The 14,775-nt window shown below is 31.8% G+C and overlaps 1 protein-coding gene across 1 annotated transcript; it reads left to right on the top strand.

The window, feature by feature from the left end:
- Positions 1-6,822: 6,822 nt before the first annotated feature.
- LOC120207825 (transcription factor BEE 3-like) lies at positions 6,823-9,491 on the top strand. Its single transcript, XM_039207247.1, has 6 exons — positions 6,823-7,064; positions 7,198-7,323; positions 8,098-8,163; positions 8,352-8,420; positions 9,175-9,285; positions 9,435-9,491. Exons 1-6 carry the CDS (start codon positions 6,837-6,839, stop codon positions 9,489-9,491), a joined length of 657 nt encoding a protein of 218 aa, XP_039063178.1. The 5' UTR covers positions 6,823-6,836.
- The last annotated feature ends 5,284 nt before the right edge of the window (positions 9,492-14,775 follow it).

Raw genomic sequence — 14,775 nt, 5'->3', positions numbered from 1 at the left:
CAACCTTTTGCTCAAATCTATCACTTGATGGATTATCTTTTCCAGTTCGAGTTCATAATGAGAAGAACTCATCTGAAGAAGGATGAAGAAGTTCATAATGAGAAGAATTTGTTCAACCTTTTGCTCAAATCTATCACTTGATGGATTATCTTTTCCAGTTCGAGTTCATAATGAGAAGAACTCATCTGAAGAAGGATGAAGAAGTTCATAATGAGAAGAATTTCTTCAACCTTTTGCTCAAATCTATCACTTGATGGATTATCTTTTCCAGTTCGAGTTCATAACGAGAAGAACTCATCTGAAGAAGGAAGAAAAGTTCATAATGAGAAGAATTTGTTCAACCTTTTTGCTCAAATCCATCACTTGATGGATTAGCTTTTCCAGAAGAAGTTCATAATGAGAAGAACTCATCTGAAGAAGAAAGAAGAAGTTCATAATGAGAAGAATTTGTTCAGCTTTTTGCTCAAATCCATCACTTGATGGGTCAGTTTTTCCAGAAAAGTTCATAATGAGAAAAACTCATCAGGAGAAGAAGAAGTTCATAATGAGAAGAGCTTATTCAACCTTTTGAATGACTCTATCACAGAAAGAAATAGGTCAACATCATCCCCAGCGGAAAGTTCATAATGAGGAGAACTCATATGAAAGAAAGAGAAGAATTTATTCAACATCTCCATACTAATCAAGTGAAGTCAAATGAAAAAAACTTATTATCTTTTCGTCTTTGCTCTATTCTTATTAAGAATAAGCAAAGAGGGGCAGTTGAAGATATTCATTTTTTTTCATTTTAATGTTATTTATATTATTATTATTATTATAATTATTATTATTATAATTATAATAATAATTATTATTATTATTATTAATATATATTATTTAATATTACAAGCCCAAAATGGAGGCCCAATTACAAATGGTGGCCCAAATCCAGAAGCCTAATAGAAACCCTAAACCATATTAGGGTTTCCCTCTTCCCCAGCCGCCTCAGCCTGCTACCGTTGGATCTGGCAAGATCCAACGGTCCAGATGGTTCCAGCAGGAAACCCTAGGGTTATGATACCCTAGGGCCACGACGCCGGCCACCTCTCTGACCCGTCCATCAACTGCTGCCACGCTTCAACAGAAACATCCAGAGGAAGCAAGGAACGCCGTCCACGTTCTAACCATGGGGTGAGTCACCACCTACGGTCCGGTGACTCACTGAACTTTACCCTTCGGACCGGTCCGAAACGAACACCGGTGATGGCTATAAAGCCATCACCCAACCTGCAAAGAAAAAAAAAAGAGGAAGAACGGGGATACAACAACCAATAACCAGCAAAAACAAAGAAAATCCGAGAGCAAAGATACAAAAAATAGCAACCAACAACCAGCAAACACAAAACCCAAAAAAAAGCAAGGAAAAGACGGAGAAATACTTACCGAAGCCCTCATACATCATCGGAAACCTTCGAAAACCGAAGGTATTTTTGTAGATTTGCTCTGATAGATATTGTTTTAAAGGAAACGGTCATCGGAACCATCAATAGGATGGTCCGATCTACGTTTAGGTGTAAAAAAAAATTTTCTGGCCACCGTATCCGGTGGCCGGTGGTGTAAAATGCGGCGGTAGACGACTGCCGGCCGACGACCGGCTTCCCTCAGCTAGAGAGAAGTCAGAGAGAAATTTGTCTCTCTCTGTTAGAGAGAGAACAGAAAGGAAGAAATGAGAGGGCCAGCCGATTTCGGGTATTAATACCCTCTCCCAAACGACGTCGTTTTGGGGAGGGTATTTCTGTCATTTCATAAAGGGTAAACCCCGTCCGAAGCCATTTCAACTTGTAACTCTTATAATTTAGTCACTAAATCGACTCTATAAACCTTTTAATTTGATCTCTAAATTTTAGTTTTATTTATTTTAGTCCTTTTTATTAAAATAATATATTTAGGATAAATAACAGATTTAGTCCTATAATTTTAATAGTTAATATTTTAATCTGATTAGTATGTTTTAAATTATTTTATTCTAATATCCGAATTTTATATAGTTTTATTTTAGTCATTAAATTAATAAAATAAGAAAATAGTATGTTTAATCCCTATAATTTTGATTAATTATGAATTAGGTTTTTAATTTTAATTTTACTATAATTTAGTCACTAATTTTAAATTTATTTTACTGCTTTTAAATATATCGTTCTAATTGTATTTTTATTGTTTTATCTGTTTATATATTTAAATACTTTTATTATTGTTATATAGTCATAAATATATATAATAATAATTTATATATATTTTTAATAAATTGTTTTAATATTTATTTTTCAATATCGAAGAAAAGGGCAGTCTTAATACAACTGGATGTCCTATTCTGGTATTTTAAAATTAAATATTATAAAAAATATTATTTAATATTTATTAATATCAAAGAAAAGAACTGTCTTAAGGCACCTAGAAGTCCTTTTCCGATATTTTTAAATAAATATTTTTTTATATAATTTTGAAATAATAAGATTATAAATTAAATATATTTTGAAATTTTTTAATAGAGACAATTTATAATTAAAAAGTACCAATTTTGGGCGTTGTAGGGGTGCTAATCCTTCCCTAAACGTAACCGACCACGAATCCCTTTTAAAAAGAACGAATTTTTGGTTATAAACGTAGATCAGTTCATTTTTTTTAAATTGATGTTTTCTTAAAACTCTTTTAAAAAAAAAATAATTTTTAGGTATTCGACCTACCTGACCCAAAAGGCCGATGGCGACTCCCAAATTATTTTCAAAACCATTTACTCACATCACTTTTCCCGCTAAGTATAATATTTCGTGCCCGGACAAAAACCGGTTACGACAATCGGTATTAACAAAATGATTCCTACAAACAAGCCTAGTAACACATTTCTCCGCCAACTTAAACTGGCAAGCCAAAACAAAACAAAACAAAAAAACCACTCACATGATTGTAAACATTTGCTAACAACTCCAGATTTCATTAGAAATCCAATTCAAAACTCATTAAAAAAATTATAATTTTTTTGAAAACCAATGTGTTGAACTCCATTAACAACCTAATCCCAACTACTTAAACTAACCAAAGAAACGAGATGAAGAAAAAAATGTGAACTTTCAAGTCCTCCTAAAACCCTAAACTTTTAATTTTTTTTTCAAAATCATACCTAAAGTATTTAGGATAACCTATGCATTTAGTATCTAAACTGTCAATGTTGGTCCTTTTTAGTATTTAAACTTTTAATTTTTTTTCAAAATCATACCTAACGTTTAGTTTTCATTTCATTTTAGTACATTACCGTTAAAAACCAAACGTGTTTAGTACCTAACTATCAATTTTGGTCCGTTTTAATACTTGAACTTTTAATCTTTTCAGAACTTAACGTTAAATTTTGAACATGATATACATGATACTAAAACAAAACAAAAAACTAAAGTTTTCAATGGTAGGTACTAAAATGAAACAAAAATTAAACTTTAAGTATGATTTTGAAAAAAATGAAAGTTGAAGTACTAAAATGGACCAAAACTGATAGTTTAGGTATTAAACGTATAATTTATCCTAGTATTTAAACTTTTAATTTTTGTTTCATTTTAGTACCCATTAAACCCTTAACGTTAAGTTTTTTAAATGAAAGTTTAGGTATTAAAACGGACCAAAACTAATAGTTTAGGTATTAAACGCATTAATTTTTTAATGGCAGGGTACTAAAATGAAACAAAAACTAAATGTTATTTATGATTTTTAAAAAATTAAAAAATTAAATATTAAAACGAACAAAAACTTATAATTTAGGTACTAACACGTTGTTTACCCAAGTTAAGCGTTGTTACTAGGGGTGTGCAAATCCGGGTACCCGGATTTTCGGGTACCCGATTTCCGGGTACCCGGAACTTTCGGGTCGACGATTTCTCGGCCCGTGTCCCGACCCGGATGTTAAGGGTACCCGGTAATCGGGTACCCGGATTTTGCGGGTACCCGGTAATCGGGTACCCGATACCCGATTTTTAATTTTTTATTTTCAAATTATTAATTTAAAAAATATATACACAAATATAAATGTTCGAAACTTGGAATTACATACTCTAATATCCGAACATAAAATTTAAAAGTTTAAAATACAAAATATAATAATCCATAATATAAATAATTCATTATATTTTATATAATTATATATAAAAAAAACTAACCGGGTACTCGGGTAACCGGGTACCCGGAAAAACTAGATTTTGTGACCCGGGCCCGACCCGGGAAATGTCGGGCCGAATACCCGACCCGGCCGGGTAATCTTTTTTAGAGAATTACCCGGTTTTTTAGATCCGGGTCGGCGGGTCGGGTCAACCGGGTCGGGTAATTTTGCACACCCCTAGTTGTTACCTATGAGTTGCTCTCGTAAGTAGGGATGATTATCGAGCGAGTCAATCGCGAGTTGAGTAGTGCTCAACTCGTGCTTGTTAAAATATTTTGTTGCTTAATTTCGGTTCGTTGCTTGTTAAGCTCGTTAAAATTTTGTTTGAGTCGTTTTCGTTAAGAAAATTTATTGCTCCACTCATTGCTTGTTAAGCTCGTTAAAGTTTTGCTTGACTCGTGCTCATTAAGAAATTTTATTGCTCGACTCGTTACTCGTTAAGCTCATTAAACTCTTGCTCGTCTCGTTGCTCATTAAGCTCATTAAACTCTTGCTCGTCTCGTTGCTCGTTAAGTTCACCGAATTTTTTATTTTATTTTTTAATTATAAGTAAAATCTATTAATACTATATACAACTTAATACAAATATAAATTAAAAAATTTAATAAAAAAATTATCAAAAGAGTGTATGAAATAAATTGAAAGTCTAAACATCAAAATAAAAATTCATAAATATATTAAAACAATAATTAGAGTTTGATTTTTTGGTGTAGTAAAATAATAATTATTAATTAATAATTTGATATTTTTAATTATTTATTAGAAAATTAATAGATTAGTAATTAATCATCTTGTATATTATCTATTAGTAAATTAGTAATTTTTTTAATGAAATATTTTTTAATATAGCTACGAATTTATAGAGTCGAGTTAGATTTTGCTCGACTCAGCTCATTAATGTTTCGAATCGAGCTCGAATTCGAGTCGAGTCAAGTTTTTACCGAGTTTTGACCGAGTCGAGTTCGAATTACTCACGAGCTGCTCAACTCAATAAGTACCCCTACTAGTAAGAATGTAAACATAGGTCAATGTATTCCATTTTGATTTATATTTTGGTCAAATTAATTCTTCATTAAAATCGAATTTATTGAATGATTTTAGAGATTAAAGGGCATGTCGTTTTCTTTAAAAAATTTATTTTTAAACAGTTAAATTTATAAGGTGTATTTACGTACGTTGTTAATTAACTAATACAATTCTAATCACTCCAGACTAATAAAAAGAATATTCGTTAGAATTTGATTTATTATTTTGGTTAAACGTTGATATAGTTATTTCCATATAAATTTCGAGCCTCTTCATTCACTAGGTTAACTGATGATTATTTAGAGACCGTCACATATTAACTAAACAACTTCGGTGTTTTGACAAGCACAAACTCAGATATATCATTTCCTTGATCTCCGACACACTCAAAACTAGCGAGAAACCACGATTTTTAAGAATGGGCATGAGACCCAAACCCGACGAGTTCTGACTCGACCTGATCGGAATCCGATTCAACTTGATCGAGTCGGTTTTTTTTTAAATATTGAGAATAAGTCGGATTTTTTAAATGTGATGTTCGGGTCGAGTTAAATTTGGGTTTAGGGTGAAAACATCTGACCCTACCCGACTCCCAAAAAATATAATTTTACCTTATATATTTAGGAATAATTACAATAATACCCCTCTATATATTATTTTTTTTCAATTAAATAACTATTTTTATTGAATAAAAACAATATTTTTTATTATTTTGGGTCAGGTCGGATCGGGTTCGGATTTTATCTCAAAAAGTCGGGTCAAATTCAGGTCGGGTGGAGGGTATATATTTTTCGAGTCGGATCGAGTGAATGATATAAAATTTTTGGTTGGGTCGGATTGGCCGAAACCCAACCCATGCCCATCCCTAATCGAGTCGCTATATGTCATCACCAAATGATGATCATTGGAAGGCAAGAGAACAAGGTCTACGTTATTTGGAAAGTGTTTATAGACATGGAGTGTTATATGAAGATCATGATCATATTAGGATCGAATGTTTCTCTGACTCGTATTGAATAAGATATAAAGAAGAAGATATGAGATATACAATAAAATATCATGTGTTTGTTATAGGAAAGTGCATCCTCGTTATTTTAGAAAAAAATGGTAAAAATTTAATTAGTTAAGGAAAAAAATAAAAAATAATAAAAGTTTTGCATACCCATTTTTTTTTATAAGAAACGAATATTAAAATTTTAGACACTCATTCTTAAATTTCTAGATCCGCCACTGAGTAAGAATAAAAATTTCAATACCTGTAAAGCCATTCCACCAGGCGGTGAGCCAGCTGAATCACGAGCAACGATACCAATCGCAGTTAAACTACGTTGAAGATCAAAAGCGTCATCGACATTAACCTTAACATAACCAGGAGCAGAAGGGTACCTTCTATTATCCCTTGCCCAGTCTTTTTACTCTAGAATGAAACGTTACGGTTAAAATATTTTAAAAAGAAAGAAAGAGTCAAAATGACCATTTTGATAAATGTTGGGATTAATTTTAACATTGTGCCCTTATTTTATTCTTAAAGTCGAATTTTAAAAAAAGGTTATCCCACTATAAATAGTAAACACTACTAGTCTCTTCTCATTTCCACACTGTCCAATTCCAAAACAATCAATCTTTGTCCATGGACTTGCAGAGTTTTAGGCACTCGTTTCCTTTCTTGGATGTTGATCCTTCCATCCAATTTGGTGAGTTAAACATGGAGAACTCAGCCTTGAATTTCCATGGCTTCTTGCCTTTCCAAGCATCTGAACTTCATAACAGCCAGAGCTTAGAGGGAGCTACCAGCAAGAAGAGAAAAGCATTGGATGCAGGGGAGAGTAGTTGTGGGAACTCGTCATCATCTCCACAGGTTGGTTTCTGAAAGCGGAATTATCGGTAGAGACACGTAGAATTTTATGTCGGGATTGCAAATTTATAAACTTATATCATAAATTTACAATCTCTTAGCTTGTTTAATTTGGTTGTACATGATTGTCATGCAGAGTTCAGTAAGAGGGAAAAGAGCAAAAAGTAATGGCATTTCCAAGGAGGAGGAGAAGCCAAAGCAAGTGGTTCATGTGAGGGCCAGAAGAGGTGAAGCTACCGATAGCCACAGTTTGGCAGAAAGGGTACATTCAAATACTATTAAAGTTTTGATTAAATTGTCATTTCGACGTTTATTCTTTTATTTAGAGTATTTTGGTTCTCGAAGTTTCATTTTAGGGTAAAAAAAATATAATATTTGACTAAACAGTTATTGGATAAACTATATATTTAGTATCTAAACTATCAGTTTTGATTTATTTTTAGTATCTAAACTTTAAATTTTTTTAAAATCATACTTAACGTTTAATTTTTGTTTCATTTTAGTACCCCCGCCATTAAAACCTTAATGTGTTTAGTACCTAAACTATAAGTTTTGGTCCTTTTTAGTACCTAAATTTTCAAAATAAAAAGTTCAAAACTTAACGTTAAATTTTGAACGGGGTACTAAAATGAAATAAAAACTAAACTTTAGGTATAGTTTTGAAAAAAAAATTAAAAGTTTAGGCATTAAAACGAACCAAAACTAATAATTTAAGTACTAAACACATAATTTACCCATGGTTATTTTAGCTCTTATTCCTTTTTACAGCATTTTAGATCCAACGATTCATTTTTAGACAAAAATATTCATATTTTCGAGCGTTGAATATTTGTTGACTAATAGTTTTCATCAACAGAAAAGTCTTTTTATCCTACGTTGGGACCAAACTGCTCGAAAAAATAAAAAACCAAAGTGATTATTTAATCGAACGTTAAGAATATTTTTTTATCATATGTATAGTATATACTTAACTTCATATTTCATTCATTTAGCTATGCCATTACCAATTTATTCAATACCATGATGCGTAATTCAGGTCAGAAGAAGGAAAATAAATGACAGACTAAGATGTTTGCAAGATATTGTTCCCGGCTGCTATAAGGTAATCACGTAATGTACTGAAATTAAGTGCCAAAAGGCGTGAATATTTCGGGTGTAGGGTATATATTTTTTAATCAGATTAGATTAATCGAAAATCCGACTTGACCCGATCTATGCCAAAACCTAAGCAAAACCCACAAAACTTTTCTCCACTATCTTCACAGTTGTTTGATAATTTTCAATCTGCAGACAATGGGGATGGCAGTAATGCTAGATGAGATCATCAATTATGTGCAGTCCTTGCAGAATCAGGTTGAGGTGCGTTTGTATGTAGGGCAAATTACATGTTTAGTACCCAATTATCACTTTTATCTCGTTTTGGTCACCAATTATTTTTTTAAAGATAACTACATGTTTAGTATCTAAACTATTATTTTTGTTCCATTTGGTACCTAAACTTTATTTTTAATCAAAACAATACCTAACTTTTAGTTTAAGTTTCATTTGGTATATGTTAAAATTAACAATGATATTGACATGTCACCATAAGGTGATGTCACGTCATCGTTGAAATAAAAAATGTCATGTCATCAGTTTTGTTAATTTTTTTTAATGGAAGGGTATCAAATTGAAACCCAAACTAAAAGTTAGGTATAATTTTTTAAAGAAAAGAAAGTTTGGGTACCAAATCGGAATAAAATTAATAGTTTAGGTACTAAACGTGTAGTTTATCTTTTTTAAATAAAATCTAATATTATGTTTTTGCTTTATTTTGGTCATCCAATGTTAAAAAAATTAATAAAATTGCTTACATGATATTTTTTTTTTATTTTTTTCAATTATAATGTGACATATCAGGATCACCGTTAATTTTTTAACTGTGACTGATTAAAATGAAACTAAAACTAAACATTATATATTATTTAACAAATAATTAGGTGACCAAAACAAAAAAAAAGTGATAGTTAAAATACTAAACATGTAATTACCCTGGTAAGTATGCATGGTTATATGTTGGAAAAAGATGTAACACAGATTTACTGAACTAGTTTAGATTTGGTGTATGCCACAGTTTCTTTCAATGAAGCTAACGGCAGCCAGCACAGAATATGACTTCAACCCAGATGCCATGGAAAGATACGGTGGAGCTGGGTTGCACTCAACGTCGCGGTGGACAGAGAGGGTAAATTTTAACTTATAAAATTCTAAGGGACAAAATAGACTTTTAATAAGAAATGCATAAAAAAATCTGAGATATATAATAATTTTAAATTTCAAGAACGACCATCCCGTTTAGGTCCATCCCTGACCATGAACATAATTTCCTTACAGGACATGATGAAAATGCTCTACTTGTCGACACTTCTTCAAGAAAATGTACCCCACTAGTTCATTATGATTAGTATAAGTGAAAACTTATGCTGTGTAATTTACAAGAAGGCATGATGCCGAGTTTAGCCCCCAATATTTATGAAAATGATCATTTTGTCCCTATTCTATTTTTGGAATACTTTGTCCCCCAACGTTTCATTTTAAGACAAAAAAGGTCATAACATTTGACAGAATAATCATTTCGTCTTTTATTTTTTTTCTGAAGTATTTTAGCCCTCAACGTTTCATTTTAGGTTAAAAGGGCTCGTATTTTGAAGCGTTAATCGTATGTTAACTAATGATTTTCAATTATAGAGGGAGCTTTTTACCTCAAAGTAAAACGTTTGGGGCCAAAATGCTCCGAAAAAGAATAAAGACCAAAATGACCATTTTGATAAACGTCGGAGGTTATTTTTAACATTATGTCTTACAAGAAATTAGCATACATGTATACATTCTTTAATTTACTTCTATTTAAGCTCACAAATTAAGTAAATCCTGATAATTTTCTAGTGTAGCAATGTTGTACATCTTTTAAATCTCCTTTATACCTCACAAATTTTAAAAAACTACGGAAAAAGTATTTCCACGTCTCTAGAAAAAGAACCTCAAATGTCTGGCATCTTTTAGGAAGCTACAACGTTTGATAGGTCCGTAAGACATATCAGGTATAAACCTACTGTCATTCGATCATATCCATCTAGTATGTTAACCTACGAGTAGTTATAGTGACTCTATGTCTGACATCAACATTAAGAGTCACTATAAAGTCTCTCGACCAAGACCGAGAGAAGTATATGAAGCTTTTCTCTTCATTTATCACCCTTATACCTCTTTATGAGGCAAGCGACTTTGACATCAAGCAACAATCGTTCCACAACTAGTTGTAACTTTCTGTCCAAACCAGAAGGAGTGAACCACCTATAGTCATTGTGGAGGCCCTGTGCTATTTTTTAAAATGAGGCCCCTAAAATATTTTATAATAAGATAAAATTGTAAAATATAAAAAATTATCATATTACTATTGGTTCTTACAAAATAAAAAAATTCAAACATATGAAATTAAGTTTTCTTTATTTAGTTTTCTTCATGCGTGCGTATAGTAGGAAAAATAATTGTTTTAGGTTAATAGTTTTTTTTCAAAGTATGAAGCCCAAAATTTTGAGACCATGTGACGTAATGTCCATTTGTACACAATCAACAAGCAACACCATGCAAAACTTAATTAAGTGAATGTTTGAGTTAATTGCATCATATGTTCTCAATCTATGATCCTTAGCTCAGATTAGTTCCTAAACTTTTAAATATTTTAATTTCATCCTTAAACTATGACTATTATTCTAAATTAGTCCTCAAACTTTTGAACATTTCATTTTCATCCCCAAGCCATGATCTTCATCCTAAATTGATCCCCAAACTTTTTGAATATTTCAATTTTATCCTAAATTATTCGTATACACTAATCACAAGTCTTGTTAATAAAATCATTGGACAAGTTATATTATTATATGTTTGAAAAAAAAATTAGGTTAAACTATGGTTGAAATAGATTACATATTTGGATGAGTTTGGGACAATATTGAAAGATCTAAATGTTTAGAGACCAATTTAGAATGAGAGTCATAGTTTAAGGATGAAATTAGAATATTTACAAGTTTAAGGACTAATTTGAAATGAGAGCCATAGTTTAGGGACACGTGATACAATTAAGTTTGAATGTTTTTCGGATAAACTTTGAGGCACTGACCTTAAAATGAATAAGAACTTTGGTTATATCAGTTCCTTTCTGAATAGACTTCACTTGCATTGAAGACACTAGTTTAATGACAAACTTCAGATGTTAATTGATTAAGAAATGATAAGCAAAGGCCGACATATGGACCAGACATGAGTTTTCATGCATCCCATGACAAATTAATCAAACTTTAGGCACTGTAGTTTTACCAATATACTTAACTTGTTATTGCATTTAAATGTGTGTAGGCAAGTTTTGACTAGTTTTAAGTTTATAGCCCCACACAAGGTCATTTGAAAAGCTTCGTGGAGACATTTACATAAGAAAAAGAAACCCAACATGTTGCTTGCCTTAAACTTTTGACCATACGTAATTTAGAAACTTTAGGCAACAAACTTTTGTACTTAAAACCAAGATACCTCGGTGGTTAAGGATTGTTGTTGTCTCTTGAGGTGACGAATTCGAGCACCATATATATGAGAATGTACGAGTATTCATAGTTAAATGATTGAGATTCTTTGAATAGATGGTATATTGTATTTAGAGGTGAGTAAAACTCGACTCGACTCGACTCGAAAACCAATTTTTTCAACTAGATTCGACTCAAATCAAATTGAATTGTAATAACTCAAATCAAATTTGAATAGATGGTATATAATGTATATTACATATGAAAAAATATATGAAGAAATATATTTGTATTGTATATATAGTTATAGAAAGCCATTTAAATTGGAATAAAAAATATTATAATATTATAATTTTTTACAATTAATTTTAAATAAAAACTCAAAAAATAGACTCGACTCACATCAACTAAAAAAATTTCAAGTCATTTCCGAGTTGTTAAATAGGACTCATCAACTCGAATAACTCAAAATTTTGTGATTCGACTCGACTCGATCGAACGCTCACCCCTACTTATATTAATCTCTGACTAATAAAAAATCACTTTTGTACTTACAAAGCCAATGAAAACCCTAACCAGTTTGTTGAATACATAAAATCTAGGGTAAAATATGCATTTAATACCTAAACTATCAGTTTTGGTCAGTTTTAGTACCAAAACTTTCAATATTTTTCAAAATACCTAATGTTTAGTTTTTGTTTTATTTAGTACCCCGCCGTTAAAAACTTAACACCTTTAGTACCTAAACTATTAGTTTTGGTTCGTTTTAGCCCCTAAACTTTCAATTTTTTCCAAAACTTAACGTTAAATTTTGAACATGTACTAAAATGAAATAAAAACTAAAGTTTAGGTATGGTTTTGAAAAAATTAAAAGCTTCAATACTAAAACGGATCAAATCTGATAATTTAAGTATTAAATGAGTAGTTTACCCTAAAATGTAATCGATGTTGCCAAATCATTGAATGAATGATTGGAGTAGAGGAGGAAAACATTTTTGGGAGAACTTCTGTTGTGCGGCGCCTAAAAACGGCTAAAAAACGGCGTGACCGGTTAAAATTTAGACCGGTTATGTTATATCATTTAACCGGAAATATTATCAAGCACAATAACATATTAGGTAGCGCTTAAATAATGTAATAGGTAGCGCTTATATAATAACATAGGCATTTAACCGGAAATATTATCAAGTACAATAACAAATTAGGTAGAGCTTATATAATGTAATAGGTAGCGCTTATATTGACCTATTTTCTCATAAAAACGGTAAATTTAAACCGGTTACATTATAAATTGACCTATTACATTATAAATATCGGTTTCGATGTTTTCATGATCGATACAATTTTAAATGTATCGACACTTTATGCGTGCAACTCGTTTGTGCTTTATTTTGGAAAAAAGTATCGACACATATTTAAAGAGTGTCGATACATAATGTAGACCTATTTACTAATTAACCGGTATATTTTAACCGGTTACATTGTAAATTTACCTGTTACATAATAATTATCGATTTCGATGTTTCGAGGATCGATACTTTTTAAAAATGTATCGACACTTTATGCGTACATCTCGTTTGTCATTCATTTTGAAAAAATGTATCGACACAAATTAAACAAAGTGTCGATACTTTATGTTGACCTATTCTCTCATGAACCCGGTATATTTCTACCGGTTACATTGAAAATTTACCTATTACATTATATTTATCGACACAAAATCTAATAGTGTCGATACTTTATGTTAACATGTTTTTTAATTAAACGGTATATGTGTACTGGTTACATTGTAAATTTACCTATTACATTATATCATTGTCATTAAAATAGTCTAATTTTACCACCTACATTGTAATTTTACCTATTACTTTAAAGTTATTGAATTCTGTAGTTATTGTACATACCTGAATATGTCATGCAAATTTAATGTTGTACCCACCCTTCAACTACCACCACTACCAATACCACATCCTATTGAAAGCACCACTGAAACATGTTGTTCAATGAACCTTTACTTACATACATCTCCATCAACTCCTGTTAGGACCACTGAAATTGCACAACAAAATTTTTGCCATGGATCATACTGATGCAGACAATGTTAAGCCAACCGAGAAATACAATAAAGTACATAATGTTGATGAATCTGACATATTGGTTGGTAAGCTCTTCTCTTCACGTGATCAAGCTTGGTACTTTTACAAGGAATTCGTACGGGAACATGGGTTTAGCGCACGTCGGGGAACAACACGGTTTGACATGAAAGGGAATGTGAAGACACAAGAATTTTGTTGTTCCAAAAAAGGGTTTCGAGTATCAAAAGTCAATACCGTTGATCGTCAACGTGCTCATACGCCAATCACAAGAACAGGATGCAAGGCTAGAATCGTAGTTACAACAACAAATACAAACGATCAGTGGGTTATAAGTAAGTCTTATCAGAAACATAATCATGCATTGTGCACACCTGTTATGACACCATTTATGCGTTCTAATAGAGCTGTAAGTAAGGCTGATATTGATGAGGCAACAACATTGAAAGAGGTCGGTGTTGGCACGTCACAAGTAATGAACTATTTAACGCAGCAGGCAGGGGGCTATCATATGTTGGATTTACACATAAAGACCTCTACAATGCACTTCAAAGAGGCAAATCAAAGGAAATCGTCGATGGGGATGTGAATGCGCTTATTGCTTACTTTGATTATAAGAAACATGATGATCCCAGGTTTTTTGTGACATACCCAGTAGACGAATCAGGGGCGTTGCATAATCTTATTTGGTCGGATTCTACATTGAGATCAGATTACATATGCTTCGGTGATGTAATTGAGTTCGACACAAAGTACAAAGATAATTTGTATGGTCGACCAATTATGCCTATTTTCGGTGCCAATCATCACCATAACACAATTGTGTTTTCTACTGCCATAATCGCTGACGAGACGTCCCAATCTTTCGAGTGGGTGCTACAAAATTTTTTAGAAGCCATGATGAACAAATCGCCTATTTCAGTTGTCACCGATGGGGATAGGACAATGCAGAGGGCTATCAAATCTGTTATCCCTAATGCTAAGCACATATTATGTTCTTGGCATATTTCTCGCAATGCACAAGCTAACATTGGTGACCCAAAATTTACAACAGCATTCTCAAAA

This window comes from Hibiscus syriacus, unplaced genomic scaffold, assembly GCF_006381635.1.
Source record: "Hibiscus syriacus cultivar Baekdansim isolate YM2019G1 unplaced genomic scaffold, ASM638163v2 tig00015426_pilon, whole genome shotgun sequence".
Classification (NCBI taxonomy): Eukaryota; Viridiplantae; Streptophyta; class Magnoliopsida; order Malvales; family Malvaceae; genus Hibiscus; species Hibiscus syriacus.
Note: the sequence above shows the minus strand (reverse complement) of the source record. Positions and strands in the feature narration are given on the sequence as shown.

What these genes read in the sequence shown, in the direction of transcription:
- LOC120207825 (XM_039207247.1), top strand. Translation starts at nt 6,837, where the DNA reads ATGGACTTGCAGAGTTTTAGGCACTCGTTTCCTTTCTTGGATGTTGAT. An exon ending in GCCACAGTTTGGCAGAAAGG is followed by an intron (nt 7,324 to 8,097) that starts GTACATTCAAAT and finishes TGCGTAATTCAG; the next exon opens with GTCAGAAGAAGGAAAATAAA. An exon ending in CGTCGCGGTGGACAGAGAGG is followed by an intron (nt 9,286 to 9,434) that starts GTAAATTTTAAC and finishes ATTTCCTTACAG; the next exon opens with GACATGATGAAAATGCTCTA.